The 22,677-nt window shown below is 38.5% G+C and overlaps 1 protein-coding gene across 2 annotated transcripts in view; it reads left to right on the top strand.

Moving 5' to 3' along the window:
- SERPINB11 (serpin family B member 11) overlaps positions 1-22,677 on the top strand; it is a 75,305-nt gene that overhangs the window by 50,449 nt on the left and 2,179 nt on the right. For both annotated transcript variants that reach the window (XM_043986526.1, XM_043986534.1), the window contains 6 exons: positions 8,014-8,198; positions 9,386-9,445; positions 11,965-12,093; positions 14,056-14,173; positions 19,494-19,636; positions 21,593-21,748. In XM_043986526.1, coding sequence (XP_043842461.1) covers positions 8,014-8,198; positions 9,386-9,445; positions 11,965-12,093; positions 14,056-14,173; positions 19,494-19,636; positions 21,593-21,748 — 791 coding nt within the window. The remainder of the gene's footprint in view (positions 1-8,013; positions 8,199-9,385; positions 9,446-11,964; positions 12,094-14,055; positions 14,174-19,493; positions 19,637-21,592; positions 21,749-22,677) is intronic.

A 22,677-nucleotide genomic window follows, 5' to 3' on the forward strand; every position in this document is an offset into this window, starting at 1 on the left:
CTGTGGTGCAGAGGTGAGGAGAAGAGAGAGGAAGTTCTGATCAAGAAATGTTGTGAAGCTGGAAATAGCTTGATTTGACAACTAATTGGATATATAGGGTTAAAGAGAATGAGTAGTCAAGGAAAACACCAGTATTAAAAATCAGGTAGACTTGGTCGGCAGCTAGGTGGCACAGTGGATAAAGCACCAGTGCTGGATTCAGGAGGACCTGAGTTCAAATCTGAACCGCAGACATTTGACACTTACTAGCTGTGTGACCCTGGGCAAGTAACTTAACCCTCATTGCCGCCCCCCCCCCCGCCCCAAATCAGGTAGACTAGAAGATAACGGTGCTTTTGAAAGTAAGAGGGAAGTCTAGTAGAGAGATGGATTGGGGGGAGGGGGGACATAGGTTCATGATTGGGGGAGTTAATGCGTTCTGTTTTCAACATGAAATTGGGGTGTTTTCAGAATACTAATTTTGCAATCTCCACTAGAAGTTATGCAGAACAGAAGCTCAGGAAACAGACTGGGGCTAGATATATTGATCTAGGCGTCATCTGTATAAAGATGATGATTCAACTCGTGAGAGTAAATAAGTTTGCCAAGAAAGAGAGGAGAGAAGGAGGCCCAGAAAAGAACCTTGGAGCATACCCTCTGTTATAGGACATGATGTTAGATGATGAGTCAGCAAAGGACATTGAAAAGGAGTGTTTGGACAGGTAAGAGGAAAACTAGGAGAGAGTAATGTCACAAAAACCCAGAGGAGAGAGCATCCAAGAGGAGAGGGTGGTCAACAGTTAGTGTCAAGTAGCCCAGAGAGGTCACAAAGGATGTCTGTTACAAATATTATTACGTTGTGTCCTCACAACAACCTTATGAAGTAGGCACTATTAGTAACTCCATTTTACAGATGAGGAACCGAGACAGACAGAGGTTAAATGACTTGCCCAAAGTCACACAGCTAGTAAGAGTCTGAGGCTGGATTTAGTTGAAAAACAGTTCCTTCACTCATAGAATTTACAATCTAGAAGAGGGAAACATGTACATATAAAAATGTATACACAATGTAGAGATCAATAAATAAACATTGATTGTCTTCTATGTCAAAAATGGGGATACAAATACAAAGATTAGTTATATGACTATCAGGGTTGGGAATTCCTGGAAGCAGACACTTCTTCTGGCAGCATAGATTGGCAACTTCTCTGCAATTTAGAGTTTGTTTTTTAATTTATTTTTTATGTGTGATATATAATTTTTATTTTATTTTAATTTGTGATATATAATTATATTTTATACATATATCAAATAGATATAATATGTTCATATGTATGATATATAATGTAAATTTTCTACATTATTACATTTAGATATGTCTAGATATGTTCTAATACATATAACTTAGTATTTTAAATATCTAAATAACTATTTTATAAATAATGTATACATATCAATTTATACAAATAATATATATGACAGATTTGTTTAAACATAATTATTATATAAACAAGACCTAAATAACTCATATATACACAACATATATATTATATGTGTATATACATACATATATACCTCCTGAACCCTTCCTAGCACACCCCTCCCCCACATTAATTTTTTTTTCAGATTAAACATTTTTATTTAGATTTTTCTGTTTCAATCTCTATTCCTCCTTCCTTCCCTTTCCTCCCCCCTCCCCAAGGTGGCAAACAATCCAATATGGATTTTATATATATATATATATATATATATGATCATGCAAAATAGCATGCTTCAGTCTGTTCCATCAATATCAGTTCTTTCTTTGGAGGTAGATAATATGTTTCATCAATATTCTTTTGGGATTGTCTTGGATTAATGTACTGTTGAGAATAGTCAAGTCATTCACAGTTCTTCATTGAACAATATTGTTGTCCGTGTGCATTGTACTCTTGGTTCTGCTCACTTCCCAATACATCATTTCATACATGTCTTTCCAGACCTTTTTGAAGTCATCCTGTTTGTCATTTCTTACTGCACAGTAATATTCCATCACCATCATATACCACAGTTTGTTTAGCCATTTCCCAATTTATGGGAATACCTTTGATTTCTAATTTTTAGCTACCACAAAAAGAGCTGCTATAAATATTTTTGTACAAATAGGTCTTTTTCTCTTTTGGGGATGTCTTTGGGATATATACCAAGTAATGGTATTGCTGGATCAAAGGATATGCACAATTCTACAGCCCTTTGGGCATAATTTCAAATTGCTCTCCAGAATGGTTGGATCTTTTCACAACTCCACCAACAGTGGATTAGTGTCCCAGTTTTCCCACAATCCCTTATATATTTAGGTCTTATTTATATATTCATATAGTGATTTAATAGACAAACAACATTTTAGTATTAATATGAAAATGATTTTGACCTCTTGGACTTCTTGAAAAGGTCTCAGGAACCCTAGCCCTATTGATTGTTCAGACCACACTTTGAGAACCACTGATCTAGACCAACAATCTCATTTTACAGATGAGAAAACTGAGGCCCAGGACAGTGAAGTGACTGGCACAAGATCATACAGGTAATGAGTGTTATAGGGAGGATTCGAATCCAAATACTTTGACTCCAGAGCCAATGTCCATGTTACATAGTCCAAAGCTTCTTAAACTGTGGGTTTCAACCCTATATGGTGTGATGTAATTGAATGTAGGGGTCATGAAACATTTGGTAACAGTAAAAGCTTATGTATACCTATATACTTGGGGTAGGGTAAAAATTTTGCAGGTGAAAAGGGGTTGCAAGCAGAAAAAGTTTAAGAAGCCTTGACCTAGTCCAACCTCAAAGCAATCCATAAATCCCATCTAAAACAATCCATTCTAGTTGTTATCTAGTTTTATTTAGATACCTGCAGTAACAGGAGATTTACTAACCCCTCACTTAGTCCATTCCATTTTGGGGTACCCCCTAGACAATTAAACGGTATCTCTAATTGTAAGGTTTTCTTTCTCATATTGAGGCAAATTCTTTCCGCTGGGAATAGCTACCAACTCCTGGTTTTGTCTTCTTGAGAAGAATAATTCTGTCTTATTTCTTTTTCCCCTTGATAATTTTTCAATTATTTGACAACAGCTATCATACATGTTTCCTATAACAATCTAGATCCTTATTCTCATCTCCAGGTTCAACATCACCCCTGCTGATGACTTTTCAATTTTTCTGAAGGAACTCCTCATTTCCCAATGAAACAAATCTTTTTTTTTTTTTTTTTTTTTTTAGTGAGGCAATTGGGGTTAAGTGACTTGCCCAGAGTCACACAGCTAGTAAGTGTTAAGTGTCTGAGGCCGGGTTTGAACTCAGGTACTCCTGACTCCAGGGCCGGTGCTCTATCCACTGCGCCACCTAGCTGCCCCAAAACAAACCTTAAGAAACAAAACAAAGCAAAATATATTTTTGTTCCTTGTCTCAGCAGCAGGTGTATACACACACACACACACACACACACACACACACACACACACACACACCACTGCCTCTTTCTCACCAGATGCTCAACACACTTCAAGCTTATCCTCTGGGATTCTGGTTTTTGTTCCCCTTTCCTCCCTACTATGCTATCACCCAATGATGACCTGATCAACAGTACTTAGAACTAAAAAGTCACTTTCTTACTGGTATGAGGCCACATGGTATAGTGGAAGGAGCCCTGGATTTTGTGACTATTTCCCTATTACCTAAAATATAATCCCAAGTGTTCCTCCTTCCCTCCAAACCCTCACTAAGTCATCTATCCTTAGTATACATCTCATATCTCTCCTGCCTTTTGGGGTCAAACTCCTTGAGAAGACCATTTACAATAGGCATCTCCATTTCCTTTCCAATCTCATCATCCAACCAAAACTGCTGTCTCCAAAATTATCCATAATCTCTTAATTGCCAAATTCAATGACCCTTTCTTATTCCTCATGCTTCTTGACCTCTTTGTTGTCTTTGAGACGGTTGATCTCCCTCTTTTCCTTGATACTTTCTTCTCCCTAGATTTTTGGACATTACTCTCTTCTTATTCTCCCCATACCTATCTAACTGTTTTTTCTCAATCTCCTTTGCTGGATCCTCGTCCAGAACATTCCCTCTTATCATAGTCCACTGGGCTCTTTCATGAACTCTTTTCTTTTCTCCTTTTGTATTATTTCATTTGCTCATCTCATCGGCTCCCCTGGATTTAATTATCATCTCTAGGCTAAAGTTTCTCAAATCTACTTATCCAGCCCTAACTTCTCTATTGACCTACAATTTCACATCTTCAACTGCCACTTAGGCATCCAACAATGGGTGGTATTACTATGTTATACTTTATAGAGTACTGAACATTTGAATCAGAAGACTTGAGTTGGAAATATCCCTCAGACACTAAGCTCTGTGATCACTTAACCTCTCTCAGACTCAAGTTCCCCATCTCTTAAATGGGGTTATTAATAGTATTTATTCCAATTTAAGGGGCTGTTGTGAGATTATTTGAGATAATAGATATGAAGTTCTTTGCAAACCTTCAAGGCTATTTACATAACTTATTGTTATCATGATTGTATATTCCAAAGCCCTTTGTAAAATGTGTGCTGTGATCATTTACTACTCAGCCTGGTTTCTTTCCACTTGTAGGAGTAGGGAGAAAAATGTAGCTGGGAGCAATAAAGACAAATTTCATCTATGTCTCAATTTTGCTGGGGTGCTTTGTTTGTATCCTCCTATTGTGACAAATACAAACAGTGTCCAGAATGGTTGTGCCCTGTGGCAGTTTAGTAGTAGCACAGTAATTAATAGCCAGCTTCTTGATGGACAATACCTGTTAACTTAAACAGTTAGAGTAGAAAATAACATTCCCCCCCCCCAACTTTCCTTCCAAGATGATTATGTAGGAATTTAAAATGAGCCTTCCTTAATGGCTTACTCCAGTGCTGGATCCTCCCATTTGGGGTTGCGCTGTCCCTGGATTCCTGGTCCTGAATGCATGTCCTGGTAAATTCTGTCAAGGGGAATGGATTCAAGTGTGGGCTTCATGGCATATTGCCTGACTTCTGAAAAACAGATCAGGTCATTTTGAAGAGACTCATCAAAAAAATAACTAGCAAATACTTTTTTTGGGTGGCCACATGAATTCATGAAAGCTATATATTAAGTAATGATGAGAGCCATATTGGTGGAGAGTGTACCAACACAGTACAGGGCCTTGAAGTTAAACCAAGGGAAAAAGGGAACACAAAGAACAGGAAAGTGCTTCTCAGAGATTGCACCCATCCGTGTACCTAGCTCATAGCTAGCCAGATTGGCTTTCTTTCTGTTACTCCTGTATGACATTCTATTTCTTGTGTCTGTCACTTTGGAAGCTTCAATTCCCCCTTGGAATTTGGTTTCCTTAAAGCTTTGGTTCAAACACTATTTTCTGGATAAGGTCTTTGTTGGTTCTTTCAGCTGTCAGTGCCTTCTTCTTAAGGTTATCATATCTGTTTTGTTTGTGTTTTGCGTACACACATACACACCCCTTTCAGATCTGGAAGTTTTGATGATTACAAAGACAAATGTAAGATGTATATGAAAAACACCCAAAAAATCAGCCCAAAGAGACAATGCACTTAACCTAGGACCAAGACTGCCTCTGTGTCTTATTTCCCAGTTGCTCATTTATACAAAACTAATAGAAGAATTTGAGGCTTCAAAACAAGAGAAGAAGAGAACTGTTCAAAGGATATGAACAAGGAAGAAAAAGGGTAAATTAATAACAACTACATGAAAGAATGCTTCAAATATGTAATAAGAGAAATGCAATTCAAAACAATGCAATTTTGAGGCTTTACCCAAGTCCCAGAAAATTGGCAAAGATGACAAAAGGTGGTATCAGAGGGGTCGTGGAATAGGCACACCAGTGCATTGTTGGTGGGGAATTAATGCAACCATTCTGGAAAGCAATTTGGAATTGTAAAAAAAAAGTGGCTAAAATGTCCATTGCATTTGACTTAGGGATTCTGCTAATAGGTATATGCCCCCCAAAGAAAGTCTCTATATATGTCAAAGTATTTGTAGCAACTCTTTTGTGGCAAAAATAACTGGAAACAAAGTAGATGCTCACTGATTAGGGAATGGCTATACAAATTGTGAGCATGAATGCAATGGATATTATTGTGTCTTAAGAAAAAATGAATATGACAAATAAAAAGAGCATGAAAACTTCCGTGAACTGATGTAAAATGAATTAGAGCCAATAAAACAACATAGATAATGATTATAATAATGAAAATGATGAGAATAGCAATCATAAGACAATTAAAAATGAATGTTGCACCATTACAAAGAACAAACATGGTCCCAAGGAAGAGATATGAGAACATACCTCCCCTGACAACTTTTCAGGGAAGGGGGAAGGTGGGGAAGGAGCATTGCAAGTTTTTATTTTGATTATGATGATTTTTCCTGTTGATTGTCTTTTTATTTTTAAAAATTGTTATACAGGATGGCTGAAAGGAAAAGAGAGGTTAGAAGAGGGGGAGAGGAGGAAATTTAGGTGATGTAAAGATAAAATATGACAAATTTATTTAAAAACTGGGGAACATTGAATCCCAAAACTGTTTTGGGGGCAAATATCCATTGGCTGGGTATGGTCTAAATGACAGAGATGGATATCTGGTTAATGGAATGGTTGATGACAATAAGTTAGAGTGAGATTTCTCAATGAGGGGGACTAACACTCAACTATGATGGTTGGTCAACAGAAAGACCTCAGAGCTTATAGAAAAAAAGAGAATTTAAAACTTTTTGCTGTTTGGGAGGCAAAAAGCCTTTAGAGCCAGGACAAAAAAGTAGAATTAGAGAAGCTTCTCCGAGTTCCAAACTAAGAGTCATTGCCTTCATACTCTGAAAGAATGAGACTCCACACTGTCCAGGAATAACTTCAGTTTAGGAGAGGAGTGACCCAGCCCAACAGTGCAGGGGCACAGCTTGGGAGCAGAGTCACTTGTCCAACACGGATTCTATGTCCATCAGGGAACTGTGTGAAGACAAATCCCAAGAAAGAGAGAGGACAATGAGATTTGTTTGAGTTGTGAGTTTTCTTGGTCACATGTATTCCTATGCCTACTCTTCTTACAGATGTCGTGTATACTGGGGAGAGAGTAAGTCCCATGTTTATAGGTGGATATCTTGTAAATATTTTTCTTGTTTTACCTTTTGAGTGTTTTTTCCCCAGGAATTAACTGAGTCATCTGGCTGATTAGTTAATGCGAAGTTTATTGGTAGGGTCTCAGTAGCTAGAGTAGTATAAGTAGCAACCAAAAGAGTTACTTCTAGGATTGTAATAATAGTAATAGCTCCCCTTTTGGATCCAATATGCTAGTGTGAGTGAAAATTGAGAATGTGAGCCATTGCTGTGCTGGTAAATGTTTAACCAGCTATGTGAGGGTGTATGTGTGTATGGGGAATGTATACATGGTACACTTTTAAGTTTAATGTGCATTATTAACATTTTCTGCATCCTTTTATTAAGTTTAAACAAGCCACAAAAACACATTTGTAGAGTTTACCAATTTCTGAGTTGTAAATGCTTACACTGAAAATTTGACATTTGACTTTCTTGAGGAAATAATCCAAACAACTTAACAAGTTGGTCCCGGTTTAACTTTAGAGTAAGATCGAACAGGGGACAGGAGGAGGGAGAGGAGAGGGAGAGAGAAGGAGGAAAGAGGAAGGTGTGCCATTTACATCTCCATATATTTTTTCTCTCCATTTGAATAAAAACAGCTTGAGGGTAGGAAATGTTTTACTTTTCACTGTGCTTACTAGTAGTAAAAGCTTAATAAATCCTTTTTTGGTTGGATGATTGATTGATTGATATAAGAGAATTTAGAATCATCTAGTCTTAGGACCTAAAACAGCTATGTAAATGGTGGGCTCTTTGTCATTTGTAATGAAATGTTCAGTACAGGGTCATTAAACCTGGAATACTAACCTTCTGATGAATGTCTAAGTAACCAAATATATCCTAAAGTTGTTTTCTTTTCTTCTTAGACAACTCTGGGTTTAAAATGGATTCTCTCAGTACAGCTAATGTTGAATTCTGCTTGGATGTTTTTAAAGAACTGAGCAGCAACCATGTTGGGGACAATGTTTTCTTTTCCCCTGTGAGTTTGCTCTATGCCTTGAGTATGCTTTTCCTGGGTGCCCGAGGCAATAGTGCAGCACAAATGGGAAAGGTATGTATGGTTTGGGGTGTTTATCTATGGGCCTTCAGGGGCTCTTTCCTTGAGTTTAGCCCTCCAAACCCAACATGCTTCGTGGATTGCTCCACTGTGGAGCACTAAATACTAAGAACTAACTCATGCCTCTTAAATAAGGTGAGGTAGCTTTAAGGGGAATTTAGCTTAATAGAACTGCACTATGGAAGGACTTTGGAATGTTCTGCTCTTGTAGCTACTATCAGAAAGGGTTGGCTTAGCTTTTAAGCTGGAGGTGTCTGCCTAACTTCAGTCTAGCTCTGTTGTTTACCCTAGGAGCAATATCACATAATTGCAGAGAATTCTTGGGATGCTCTGTTGGAATTTTCTAGGTATTTCTTATTACTAGAATTAATTGTTCTTTATGTGACACTCAATGTTGTGTGTCTGGGTGAGGGTTATAAATGAGACAGGGATATAGGGAGTAAACTCCTGCTCATTAGTCAACATACAAATGTCTTCATAATAAGGGTTGTCAATAACATGGGCATTATTCCTGACTGGGGTACCTGCATTATGATTATTTCATATCTATATCTATATCTAATAAATCTATATATACCTATGTATAAATATATATTTTAACAGAAATATCTCACTTCCTTCACCAAATCACTGCATTGATGAGAAGCACCAGTAAAAAGAGAATCAATCAGCAAACACTGATTTACTAATGTTATATGCCAGACACTGCTGGGCTTTGGGAATACAGAGACAAAAATGAAATAGTCCCTGCTCTCAATGAATATAGTTTCATAAAAGTGGTCTACCATCTCCGTCTCAATAACAGATGGGTAGCAGTTGGTCTCAATTTTTCTGAATACCCTTTGTTATGACCTTGCCCAATGGACTAGATGCTGGGAAGAGAATACATCTAATAAGAACCTAGACCTTTAATACATTACAAGGTTCTGATGCACACACTTCTTTATTCTTTATCCTTCTCCTCTCTATAACTGTGTACTTTTGGATTATTCCTTATATGAATTTGGGGTTCTGTGATAAAAGATACCACATAATATCCTATGTGATTGTGGCTAGGGCTGGCATAATAACTACTCCTATCTAAAACATTAACATAAAAAACAGTGGCAGAGTTGCATTATAATGGATAACCTCTATGTGGCCTTCCTTTAAAGTTGATCTCTCTCTCTTTCTCATCTTAGGTGTTTCACTTTAATTATGTGGAAAGATCATCAAATCCAGGGCTTGGGAACTCTTCTAAGGTATGAAATTGTTGTTGTTGTTCAGTCCTGCCTGACTCTTCTTGACCCTGTTTGGGGTTTTCTTGGTAAGGAAACTGGAGTGGTTTGTCATTTCCTTCTCCAGCTCATTTGACAGATGAGGAAACTGAGGCAAATAGAGTTAAGTGATTTGCCCAGGGTCACACAGTAAATGCCTGAGGTTGGATTTGAATTTAGGAAAATGCATCTGATTCCAAACTCAGAGCTCTATCCATTGTTCCACCTACCTGCCCTAAGGTATGAAAACCACTGTCCAAAAGACAAGTCTATCCTAAAATAACAGGATAAGACAATATTAATCAAGTAGAGTTAGGACCAACAGCCTTATTCATTCTGCTCTTCAATCAGCTTAATGAAGTGTATTGCTGTAGTCTAGGTAGAGGTGATGCATATCTGAACTGGAGTGGTGGCCTTGTGAATAGAGAGAAGAGAATAGATGAGGAAGATGTGGAGGTAAAATCAATAGGACTTGGGCAACTTATACATGGAGAAGAACAAGGAGAGAAGAATCCAAGGTGATATTAAGATTATAAATACATGTGACTAGGAACATGGCAGTGTCCTCCATAGAAACAGGGAAGTTTGGAGGTTAGGCAGTATTTAGTTCTGTCTTGGATGTGTTGAGGTTGAAATATCAGTGGGACATCCAGGTGAAAACACTGAGCAGGAACTTGTATTCAATAGTAACACTAGGGTTGGATATCCAGATTTGGGAGTCATTGGCATAGAATGAGAGCTGATAAGGGAGATTATTGAGGGGGAGACATTGAAGAGAGAGAGAGAGAGAGAGAGAGAGAGAGAGAGAGAGAGAGAGAGAGAGAGAGAGAGGAGAAGAGGTTCTGGGATAGAACCTTGGTTCTGTAGAACCCATACTAAAGGGAAGAAAAAAGATGGTGATTCAGTAAAGGAATCTGAGGAGGGAAATGGGAGGAAGCAGGCTCATAAATGAGATGAGCATATTCAGGAAAAGGAGCTGAACATATAAAAAACTAGAGGTCAAAAAAGATGTAAACAGAAAAAGGGCAATTGGATTTAGCAGTTAGGAGATACTAATACTAACATACTAATGTAGATACTTACATAGTGTTTTAAGTTATACAGAGAACTTTACATACATTATCTCATTTGGTACCCACTTAAGCCTTTCGTGTAGATGCTATAATTTCTTCCCATTTTACATATGAAAAAACTGAGGATCACAGACTAACTCATAGTCACTCAGTTAATAAATGTCTGAGGCGTGGTTCCAAGTCAAGTCTGACTGAGTCCAGTGCCTGATGCTGCCCCCTAGCTGTCACCCCTAATATCCTTTGGGAGAGCAGTTTCAGTGATTGTTGGAATCAGAAACCAAATAGCAAAGGACGAAGAAGTAAAAGGGCAATGAGGAAGTAGAATAGCACTTAGTGTAAATGGAGTTTAGCTGCAAAAGGAAGGATAGAGAATTGGAGAATAGCTTAAAGGAATGACAAGTTTGACTGGAGGTATTTTTTAAGATGGGGGAAGCTTGAATGAATGAATGAATGAATGAAAAAACACTTATTAAGAGCTTATGTGATAAGTGTGGGTGACACAAATAAAAAAAATAAAAATACAATCCTTGCTTTCAAGGAGCTTATACTCAAGTAAGCTGGGAAGACAACACATATAGGAGACAACTATAGGTAGATGGCAAGATCTATGGTCCTAAGGGTTCAGGCTCAGGGCAGATTGCAAGGACCAGGAGTCCTTAGGACACTTGTATGGGGGGATCTGCCTGGGGCCCTCCACCAGTGGGGAAGAAAAAGTGGGTCTAAGAGTCAGTGTTCATCCAGGAGCAGAAAGGGGGAAGGGGGAATTTTCAGGAAGATAGGATGTGGTCTGCAAAAGGGAGGGCAATCATACTTGGCAACAACTCTACTAGGATTCCATCAGGTGCTCCCAATGGTGTCTGGGGCAAGCTTCAGTCAGGGACAATCCAGACAATCTAGGCAGTGAAGAGGGAGTCAGTAGATAAGATGATAAGATATTGAAGATGAAGGGAAAAATGTCAATGCTCAGTGAAGTAACTTCCTAGAGACAATGAGAGGACATGGGACCAAGGGTCTAGAAAGGGTATAAGTATAATGGTTAGCCTTAAATTGTTTCACAAAGCAATTTTTCAAAAAAGTTCAGTTCAACTTGGAATTTATAATTGATTAAATTGACACAAACCTAGTATTGGTTATTAAGAAAACTGAGAAAAACGAGGAAATTATGACAGGAAAGTCAAGTGTGAAATGATTCACCATTAGTAAAGACATAAAAACCTGAGCTATAATTCTGAGTTCTCCAAGTTCCTCAGTCTGGGCAAGACTTGTTTTTTGTCTTTAAATATAGACTCTCTTTTCCCATATCCTTTAATACCCTGAGTATCTGATATAAACCAGTGTGGTTATACCTTTGTTTCCATTTTGCTAAGTACTCTCCAGTGGCTAAGGGTCAAACAAACTTAACACATTATTCTTTGTTTAATGGTATTTTAGTGTGGTCTAACTGGAGGAATACATTTAGAGCTTCCAGCACTATTCTCTCAGATCAGCCGGTCGGATAGTAATTACACACTCAGCATTGCCAACAAACTCTACGGTACAAAGAATATTGAATTCCATCCAGTAAGTACATTAAGAATGCCTGAATTCATTGGAAGAGAGCACTCTTGGAATCCCCTACCAAGAGATCTGGAAGCACTGGTCATTTTTATCATCATCGATTTGTGTTGGCTAAATTAACAAAACAATGTTTAATAATTTCTCCCAGTTTAAAGTTGGTTCTGCATTGAAAATCACCTGAAAAATTAACTTCTAGAAAGACTATGTATGTTATTCTCTTTAGCTTGATTAGTTGAAAGGCAGATTGCATTGGGCCTAGAAAGGAGACCATGGGATCAGGAGGATGAATTTCCTGTGACATATACTGACTGTGTGACCCTGGGCAAGTCACTTATACCCTCAATGCCACAAGCAACAAATACTATAAATTGAAGAACAGTTGCCTATCTTCATTTACAAAGGGGATCTCTTCACTGAGAGCTCCTATGCTGATGAAATCCTTACCCCACAAAAGTTAATTAGTAAGGGAAGGAAGAACTAGCATGAACTCTGTCTGGCTCCCCCAAAGTAGAGAAGGATAACCTTATCTGTCTCCCCTATCTGTGCCTTCAAATTTAATTTCCACTGGAGCAGAGATCATTGTAGGGTAGTGAGCAAAACAATGTGGCTGGATATTAGACAAACCCCAACAGCAAGTTGCTACCTCCACAAACCCTCTCATTACTATTTTTTTGTTTTTATTTAAAATTTTTTTTGGTGAGGCAATTGGAGTTAAGTGACTTGCCCAAGGTCACACAGCTAGTAAGTGTCAAGTGCCTGAGGCCAGATTTGAACTCGGGTCCTCCTGACTCCAGGGCCAGTGTTCTATTCACTGTGCCACCTAGCTGCCTTCATTACTGTTTTTGAAGTCCCTGTATCATCCAGGTTAATCCATTTGTGTGTACACAGGGTACACTATAAGAGACAAGAGACTGGTGAGTCAGTGCCTTCCCTTAATTGTTGTTGTTTAGTCATTTTTCAAATGTGTCTAACTCTTTGTTGGGGTTTTCTTGGCAAAGATACTGGAATAGTTTGCTGTTTCCTTCTTCAGCTCATTTTATACATAGACAAACTGACACAAACAGGGTTAAGTGACTTTCCCAGGGTCACACAGCTACTAAATGAGGCCAGATTTTAACTCAGATCTTCCTGACTCCAGGCCTGCCACTCTATTTGAACCTGCCCCAAAGCCTATCCCCAAAGCTTGCCTACCTAGTGATTTCTGTTGGGTATGACTTTAGAAACCATCTGCTTTAACCCTCTGCAAATTGTGACTAACTTGAATAACAGGGAGACAGCATAGTTTTGTGGGGAGTGAACAGGCCCAGGACTTGGGGAGATCTGGGCACTGGGGCCACCAACTAAAGATGTATGTTCAGGCAAATCACTCAGTCATCTCCATCCCTTCTTCCCTCCCCCCTTTCCCCCCACCCCGCCCCAGGCTAGAGCCCCCCATTTGCAAAATGGGGTTAATTATAATACTTATGATATCCACCCCTGTGGGGTAGGAAAGCATCTCATGACTCCTATGTAGAGGAGTTTGTGGGTATACTGTTTTTTTTTTTTGTTTTGTTTTTGGTTTTTTGTTTTTGTTTTTGTTTTTTTAGTGAGGCAATTGGGGTTAAGTGACTTGCCCAGGGTCACACAGCTAGTTAAGTATTAAGTGTCTGAGGCCGGACCTGAACTCAGGAACTCCTGACTCCAGGGCCGGTGCTCTATCCACTGCACCATCTAGCTGCCCCGGGTATACTGTTTTGTGTTTTGTCCATGTGGATTACATGTGTCTACACGGGTCTGTCTAGATATGGTTCACCAGGAGGCAAGAAAAGGTATCTCTAGATTCTCCCCTCATCTTTCCTCAAGGAATACTCACATATTACGCTTCAAAGGTTGGTTTAATATGAGTTATGCTGATTATTACTACGCTAGCAGCTTTATTCTCCTTCTGTCTTTATGATTTTTGTGTGTTCGTCTTTTAAATTGCAGCAATATTTAAGTTGTTCAGAAGAGCTGTACCAATCCAAGCTGCAGACTGTAGATTTTGAGCATGCCCCAGAGGAAACCAGGAAAACTATGAATGCTTGGGTTGAAAGTAAGACAAACGGTAAGTCATGTTCCAACTGCTTCTTTGCTTGCCAAGTTTCTGTGTACGTTATCAAGAACGTGGGAACATTTTCTTCTCTGAGCAGGTGCTGAAGAGGACAGCAGAGAGAGGTCAGGGTGCTTGTGGAAGTGCAGGCCAAAGACAACTATGTTAGACACTGAAGGGATATTTCCAAAGGGCTGCTTCACAGAACCAAGAGTTGTAGGATACAGATCTCTCTGCCTGTGACTTCTGCTTTTTATCTGAAATGGCTGCTTTTCTGAATTTGCCAGAATGACACGGCAGAAAGGCTGCTGGATCGGGAGTTAACAGAGAATTTGGATTTGCAGGGGATCTCATAGGTCACCTAGTCCTACTCCTGGCAGAACAGGAATCCACTTCACAGAGTCCTAGGGTACTGGTCATGCAGCTTAGAATTTGGCATGGGTTTCTGTTTGCAGCTCTGCTAATTGTGTGATCTTGATGAGCAAGTCACTTAACTTGTGTGGGCCTCTGTTTCCCCACCTGTAAAAAGAAGGGGTTAGATGATGTCACCCAGTTCTAATATTCTAGGTTCTTAAATATATTGACCCCTTTTCTTTTATACTGAACACATGAAACTCTAAGACCTGAGTGATACATAAGGAAACATTGTTACCTCATTCCAGGAGCAGATCCATGACTATAAAAGGAGCTTTATGGAATCTGGAAGGCCCTCTGGCATCCTCTGAAGGACCTTGGTCTCATCATCTGTAAATTGAGAAAGTTGTATTAGATATTCTCATAGTTCCCTCTTAACTCTAAATCAATAAGCCAATAATTTTGTGGACCATCAATCTAGAGGTACATTTAAAATTGTATAACATCTAAGTCATTGTTATATGATGAGATTATAACATTTAACTATGGATATGGTATTTGTTAGGGGCAGCTAGGTGGTTCAGTGGATAAAGCACCAGCCCTGGATTCAGGAGGACCTGAGTTCCAATCTAGCTTCAGACATTTGACATTTACTAGCTGTGTGGCCCTGGGCAAGTCACTTAACCCCGATTGCCTCAAACATCCAGGGCCATATCTGGTCATCCAGCTGTATATCTTGCCACTGGACTCAGTTGGGTCTGGAAGAGAGAATGAGGTTGGTGACCTTACATAGACCTGTCTCACTTAAATTCTATTCAGGGCAAGTCATGACATCACCTCCCAATGTCATGGTCCTCTTCAAAAATGAAGGACAGACAACAACAAAAACAACAACAACAACAGTATAGACAGAGAACTTTTTGTTAACATCTGTTACAATAGATATAAGCAGGTCCTAAATGAAAATAAGGTCTGACCCCAAAGATCTTGGGAATGGGAATAGTTCCACCACTATCACCAAAATACAGCTCAGTGTCTTGCATTATTATTATATTTTTCTAGCTCTATTACTCTATTTAATCTCAGGACAGATCTGTGATTTTTTAAGTGCATGGAACTCTAGGTATGGGAACTCACTTCATTAATACAGAATAAGATTTCTCTATAATTTAGTAGATAAATCCTAGGAAGTAGTTTGAAGGACCTAGGTGGTTAAATGACTTGCCCAGGGTCACAAATTGAGCCAGGATTTGAATCCAGGTCTTTGATTCCAAATCCAGTACTCTGATCATTAAGCCACACTACCTGTTCACATTATTACTACAATATTTGTATGTACATATATACCCCCCAATAAGTATGTAAAGTATCCAAACTTCTAATTAACTCCTGCTTAGATTGTACAGCTAGAGACCCACACATACACATGCCTCTAAGGTCTCTTGAAGGTCTCAAATTTTGCAATTTTTGATATGATACAAATGACAAAAATTATGATACAAATTTGTTTTCAATATTAACAACATGCTTGGTAATTAATTAAGCAAGGAATAATATGATTAAGAAGCTTGACTGCACCTTGCTCTTCCTTCCTCAATCTCAAGAAGGCATCATCTATATACCCATACTAGATGCAAAAGGGAGGTATCTCTTTACATTCTCTTCCTTCTGTTGTTTCCCAATACTATATATTTTTTTTTTCCTGACCTTAAACTTTCTCTACCACTTCCGCTTCTCCTTTTGGAGGATTGGACTGAATATTTGGTTTTGAATTATGGCATGACATTATACATGAATTTACATAATTTTATAAAACTTAAAGATAAATGGCTAAAAAGATATTCTGCTCTAAACCCTGAAGAACAAAATATTGCCCTTTTTTTTTTATTTTGTAGCGGTCAGGGTGGGAGGCTATGAGATCTAACTATCAAGTGGCTAGACCCATTCTCTTCAAGGTGATGTAATAGTGATGGGATAGCTAGGAACAATGTATTCGGAATCAGACAATCTGGTTTTGAGTTGAGACCCTGAAAATTTCTATCCATCATTTCCTCCCTCTAGGTCTTAGTTTGCTCATCTTTAGAATTAAGGAGTTATATTAAATCTTTATAGTTCCTTAGAGCATACCTGCTGATTATTTTCTTAAATTTTTAAAAATGTAATAAATATTTTTATTTATAGTTTTGGGTTCCAATTTTTCTAAAGTCACCCATTGTCTGTAGACCCTCATGAATGTTTCCTCTGCCTGCTGGGAGGCCTCTCCTCCTGAGCATTGCACTTAATCCACAGGGGCCTGCCAATAACAGCTAAATTTCCTTTTCATTCATTTGGAGTTAGTTAATAAGAATGAAAAATTTTGGGGGGGATAGACCAAATGGCCTCTAAGACCCCTTCCAGCTGTAATGTTTATGGCTTTGTGATTTAAAGGAGAAAGAGAAGCCACATGGAATAGCCTCTGAAAATTAATTCTTGATCCTGGATGAATTGCCTCAGTTTACCTTTTTGTTAAATTTTGCATGTGACAAGCCCCTTTTCATACCCTATAAGGAGGTGACACAGTGGATTGAGTACTGGACCTGGAATAAGGAAGATTCAAGTTCAAATCTAGCCTTAGACACTTACTAGCAGTATAACCCTGGACAAATCACTTAACCTCTGCCTTGGTTTCCTCAACTGTAAATAAGGATCACAATAGCATCTCCATTTCAAGGTTATTGTGAAGATCAAGTGAAATGATATTTGTGAAGTGTTTAGCACAGTGCCTGGCACATAGTAGACATTTAATAAATGCTGGTTTCCTTTTCCCCTAACTCCCTAGAGTGGAGAGAATCAAGCTAGTTAAACATAAAAGCTAAAATTAGTATGACTGAACATCAGAATGTAAGTGAATGAATGAATGAAAGAAAAAGGATTTAAATGTTTAAGATGTACGTAGCACTATGCTAAGTGCTAAGGTTACAAATAGGAAAGTAAAACAGTCCCTGTTCCCTGGGGTAAGAGTACACATTCTAATGGGGTAAGAGAACACATATGGGATAGTTCAGCTACAGGGTAGATGGAAAGGTCTCATGGTTCTTAAGGTGTGATGACAAAGCAAATGGTAATGCATCTTCATTAATGTCATTTCCATCAATAAAAACATCTAGATTTTTGATGTTGAATCATTTTGTGTGATGAGAACTTTTGAGTCTTTGAGAACTGTGGCTACAGTGGAGGGCACCTATGGAGTCAGGTTGCCAGGTCACATCTCCACAAGGGGCGTTACTCTGGATGATTTTTGCAGGAGCTGGGCCGGTGGTTGAGGGAGCATTGCTATTCCTGGCCCTTTGCCTATTGGGGTCAGTTAGTGGTTGGTATTGGTGGTAGGGATGTTTTGTGCCTTTTCCTTAGAAGTTGCTCCCTGCTTAAAGACAGTGGGGGCTGGACTCAAAGCAAGGCTGTTTGTATAGAAGTAGATATTGCTGTTCTTGGGGAACTTTTTCCATTGATGGCAGTTGATCAGTGGTTGATGTTGGAGGTGAAGGGATTGCTCCCCTATTTAAATCAAGACAAATGGATGTTTAGATACTAATGATATAACATATATAGCATAAATAATTTTCATAGAAGCAGGTACTATGTCTTCTCCTTGTTTGTGTCTTTGAATAACACCTAGAACACTGCTGGGTACATATCAGAAACATAATAAGTTCTTATTGATTTTTTTATTGATTTAAAAAATACTCACAGGGCAGCTAGGTGGCACAGTGGATAAAGCACTGGCCCTGGATTCAGGAGGACCTGAGTTCAAATCCAGCCTCAGACACTTGACACTTACTAGCTGTGTGACCCTGGGCAAGTCACTTAACCCTCATTGCCCCACCAAAAAAAAAAGTTCCAAAAAAAAATTAAAAATACTCACTTAGAGGTGATAGATATTATTATTAAACAGATAGCATTTATATAAAACTTTGACATCTTCAAAGGAATATATGTATATATGTGTATATATATAAATAAATCTCATTTGATCTTCAAAACAACCCTGTGATATAGATGCTTCTATTACTATCATTTTAAAGGTGAAGAAAGTAAGTCTGACAGGTAAGATGATTTGCCTATCATCTCACAATTAGTAAGTCTCAGGTAGGATTTGAACTCGGGTCTTCCTGACTCTAGATCCAGTACTCTCTCCCCTGTACCACCTAGTTATAGGATCAGGTGATTTTACCAAATTGATTTTTTCCTGTTTGTCCCTTGTTGTCACTTTAAGTGTTTAAGAAGATGCTTCTCACTGGGACTTAGGTTACCATTTAGTACAAAATCACTATACTAAATATAGCTGTGTCTTACTTTATGGAGCCCCTGTTTGTCAAGTTGTATGTAAACAGAATTTTTGTAAATTGAGCCATTTTTAAATGTATAAAAAATCCCTTTCTATTCTGGTGAATCTTCTTATGATATTTGTTTGCCACATATAGAACTACTTTTTGGTTTTTCTTTTAATTTGGATTTTCCTGTATTGGTTTCTTAAAATGTGCACACAATCCATATTTGTGATGCTGTTATTAGCCAAGCTGTGAAAAATAGAACTCCAAACTAATAAACATGAAAAGGATACCACAAAACACTAATGAAAACATTTCCAAACAAGTGGCATTATTGTATGAGAAGTCATTGCCCATAAATAACCATAGCAATTATTTCACTGGAGCAGAAAGATACCAGCACCTCCCAGAAGCTCTCATATTCTGACTAGGAACAATGAGGCTCTTTTTATTTTTGGAATGGATTCTGATTTGATGGGAAAACCTAAGGTGAAGTGAAAGACAAAAAAAAAAAAGAAAAAAAAACTTTGGCTGTTCAGACTGATTATCATGGTGGGAAAAACCACATCACAGATCCAATTCTCTTGTGAATTGCCCACTACCTCACACCTCCTTGTGTAATCACCAAAAGCAAACCACTGTTTTCCTTGTTTTCTTTCCCCTTATTTTACAAGGAAAAATTAAGAACTTGTTTAGTAAAGGAACAATTGACACTTCTTCCGTCATGGTCCTGGTGAACGCTATCTACTTTAAAGGACAGTGGCAGAATAAATTTCAGGAAGAACAGACGACTAAAATGCCCTTTAAGTTAAGAAAGGTATGTAACTCATTTTCTTTCTTTTCCTTTGTTTTTTTAAGTGAGGCAATTGTGGTTAAGTGACTTGCCCAGGGTCACACAGCTAGTAAGTGTTAAGTGTCTGAGGCCGGATTTGAACTCAGGTACTCCTGACTCCAGGGCCGGTGCTCTATCTACTGCACCATCTAGCTGCCCGTGTAACTCATTTTCATATTCATCAACATTTGTTTGGAGAATACAGTTATCCTATGAGTACAATCTAGAAAAGGTCCATGAAAAATTTGGTTTATGTTCATACAGGTTCCTTAACATGTCTTAAATTATTTCAGAGGGTTGTGAAACTTTCATTCCCTGCCCCCCCCCCGAAAACACTGAGGATGATTTGAGAGCATGCTCTTCTCTTCCTTATCTCACATCACCCAGATGATTTTAGCCACTATCTCCTCCTAAACATTTATCTCATATGAAGAGGTAGTCCTCCTCCTTGAGAAGCCAAACCCCTCTATGTGCACAAATGATCCCATTCCATTCTTCTCAAGGAGATTATACCCTCTATTACCCCCAATTTCTCACTTATTTCAATCTCTCCCTGTCTACTGCCTATAAATGTACCCATGTCTCTGCCATCAAAAAAATCCTCATTGTGATCCATCCATTCCCACTAGTTATCATACTATATCTCTCCTTTCTTTTGAGGCTAAATTTGAAAAAGGCCATTTACAACTGGTGCCTCTACTTCCTCTCCTCTATCCCTCTCTCTCCTTAGCTTTGTAGTCTGGCTTCCAAACTCATTCATTCAATAGAAAATGACTAAAAATCTCTTATTTGTCAAATCTAGTGACCTTTCTTCATCCCTCTTGACCTCTCTACAACTTTTGACATGGCTTATCACCCTCTTCTCCTTGATACTCTCTTCTCTCTAGATTTTCATTATTATCAATTGGTTGATCCAACTGCTACTTCTCAGTCACCCTTGCTGGCTCTTTGTCCAGGTCATGATCACAAACCATAAGTGTTCCCTAGGATGCTCTCATGGGTTCTCTTCTTTTTCCCCACTATATTATTTTAGTTGGTGTTCTCATTAGCTCCCATGTTTTCAATAATCACACACACAGGGGCAGCTAGGTGGCGTAGTGGATGGAGCACTGGCCCTGGAGCCAGGAGGATCTGAGTTCAAATCCGGTCTCAGACACTTAACACTTACTAGCTGTGTGACCCTGGGCAAGTCACTTAACCCCAATTGCCTCACACACACAAAAAATCACACACACAGACACACATTCAGGATGCCAAAGTCTTAGTGAAGTTTTAAGCTTTAATAGCTTTTAACCTATTGACATATGCAAAGATATGTTATCCCTTGTTATATGTTATATTATATATTATATGTTATATATATGTTATGTTATAAGTTACAAGTTATCCCTTATATGTAGCCAGTCCACCTTTTTTGTGATCAAACACTTTCTGGATGATGTCTTTTAGAGTATACCATTTCTTTTTTACAAGTCATCAATCAAAATACACTGACAATTAAACCAACCCTATAAACATTTACTATCTACTATGTGCCAGGTCCTATGCTAAGCACTGGATTATAATCTCTTTGTTCCCGCTGTGCAATCTTTCCATTTTTCCTTGGGTCAACTACCGTTTTGATTTGTAGTTATGTAACATCATTGGAAGAATAGAGATGTTTTTGTGTCATAGAGCTGCTTAAAATTGTTGAAAGCACTGGGCAATTTCCTAAGTGCATATAGATTAACTCTAGTCCTCATAATCAATTTTGAACCCAGCTCTCTGTTCATCTGAAATATTGTCCATCCAAGATATTGGATGTGGATTGATGGAGTAACTGAATATCTGGACAATATATATGGTAGCCACATACTATACAAACATGACGATATATACACATATTCTATATTTTGTACACCACAGAATATTTGATATTTTTCTTTTCCCTGACCCCAACAGGGTCAGAGTGTACCTGTGAAGATGATGCATCAAACTGGAACATTTAAAGTGGCTCTCATAAAGGAACCTCAGATGCAAGTGCTTGAGCTTCCATATGCTGGTGGAGACCTAAGTATGATTTTACTACTTCCAAAAGACACAGAGCAGGTAGAACAGGTAAAGCTATTGCAAAATGTATTCACAAACATATATATTGTATGCATGAAACACACATATGGTTCATTCATGTATTATTCATTCAGCAACAATTTGTTGGGCACTTTTACATGCATACCCCTGGACTCTGTGGAGGAGTCAAAGGAATTAGAAGATATAGTCTCAGACCTTGAAGAGAGTCTATTTTGGGAGAAAAAAGTATACTTAAATGAAACACCTGAAGAACAATCGGAAGGTACTATGTAGGCAAGTAAAGGTACACGGTCCAGTGTAAAGCATACTGGATAAAAAACTGGGAGATCAGGTTCAAGCTCTGCTACTAAGTGATATTGGGCAAGTCATTGGACCTCTGGGCCTCAGTTTCCTTATTCAATTCAGTGGCAAGCATTTCCATTCCTAATACTTATAAGGGACTCTGCTAGGTTTAGGGGATATATAACTAGACAACATGCAACCTTTTCTTTTAAGAAGTTTACAATCAATGGAGGTAGGAAGACAAGTGACATAAACAACCATGACACAAGATGAGTGAGTTAAGTACCATGGAGAGGTCCTGGGAAAATGCTTGAAAAAATCCTGTCCTCTGGCTGAGGGTGGATTGTGTCAGGGGAAGCTTTGTGAAAGTCAAGGGGCAGCCAGGTGGCACAGTGGATAAAGCAGAAGCTCCCAATTCAGGAGGATGTGAGTTCAAATCCCACCTCAGACACTTGACACTTACTAGCTGTGTGACCCTGGGCAAGTCACTTAACCCTTCCCCCCCCCCAAAAAAAAGTCAAAACTGAGTTGATCTCTGAGGATATAAAAGCAATACAACTGTGGGGAGGAGGGAAGAGAAGGGAACATAGAACAAAATTAAGTTGGACTAAATGATCTTTAGTGTGGCATTATATTCCCATTCATGGACCTGATCCCACCACTAATTAGCACAG

Source organism: Dromiciops gliroides, chromosome 1 (assembly GCF_019393635.1).
Source record: "Dromiciops gliroides isolate mDroGli1 chromosome 1, mDroGli1.pri, whole genome shotgun sequence".
Lineage (NCBI taxonomy): Eukaryota > Metazoa > Chordata > Mammalia > Microbiotheria > Microbiotheriidae > Dromiciops > Dromiciops gliroides.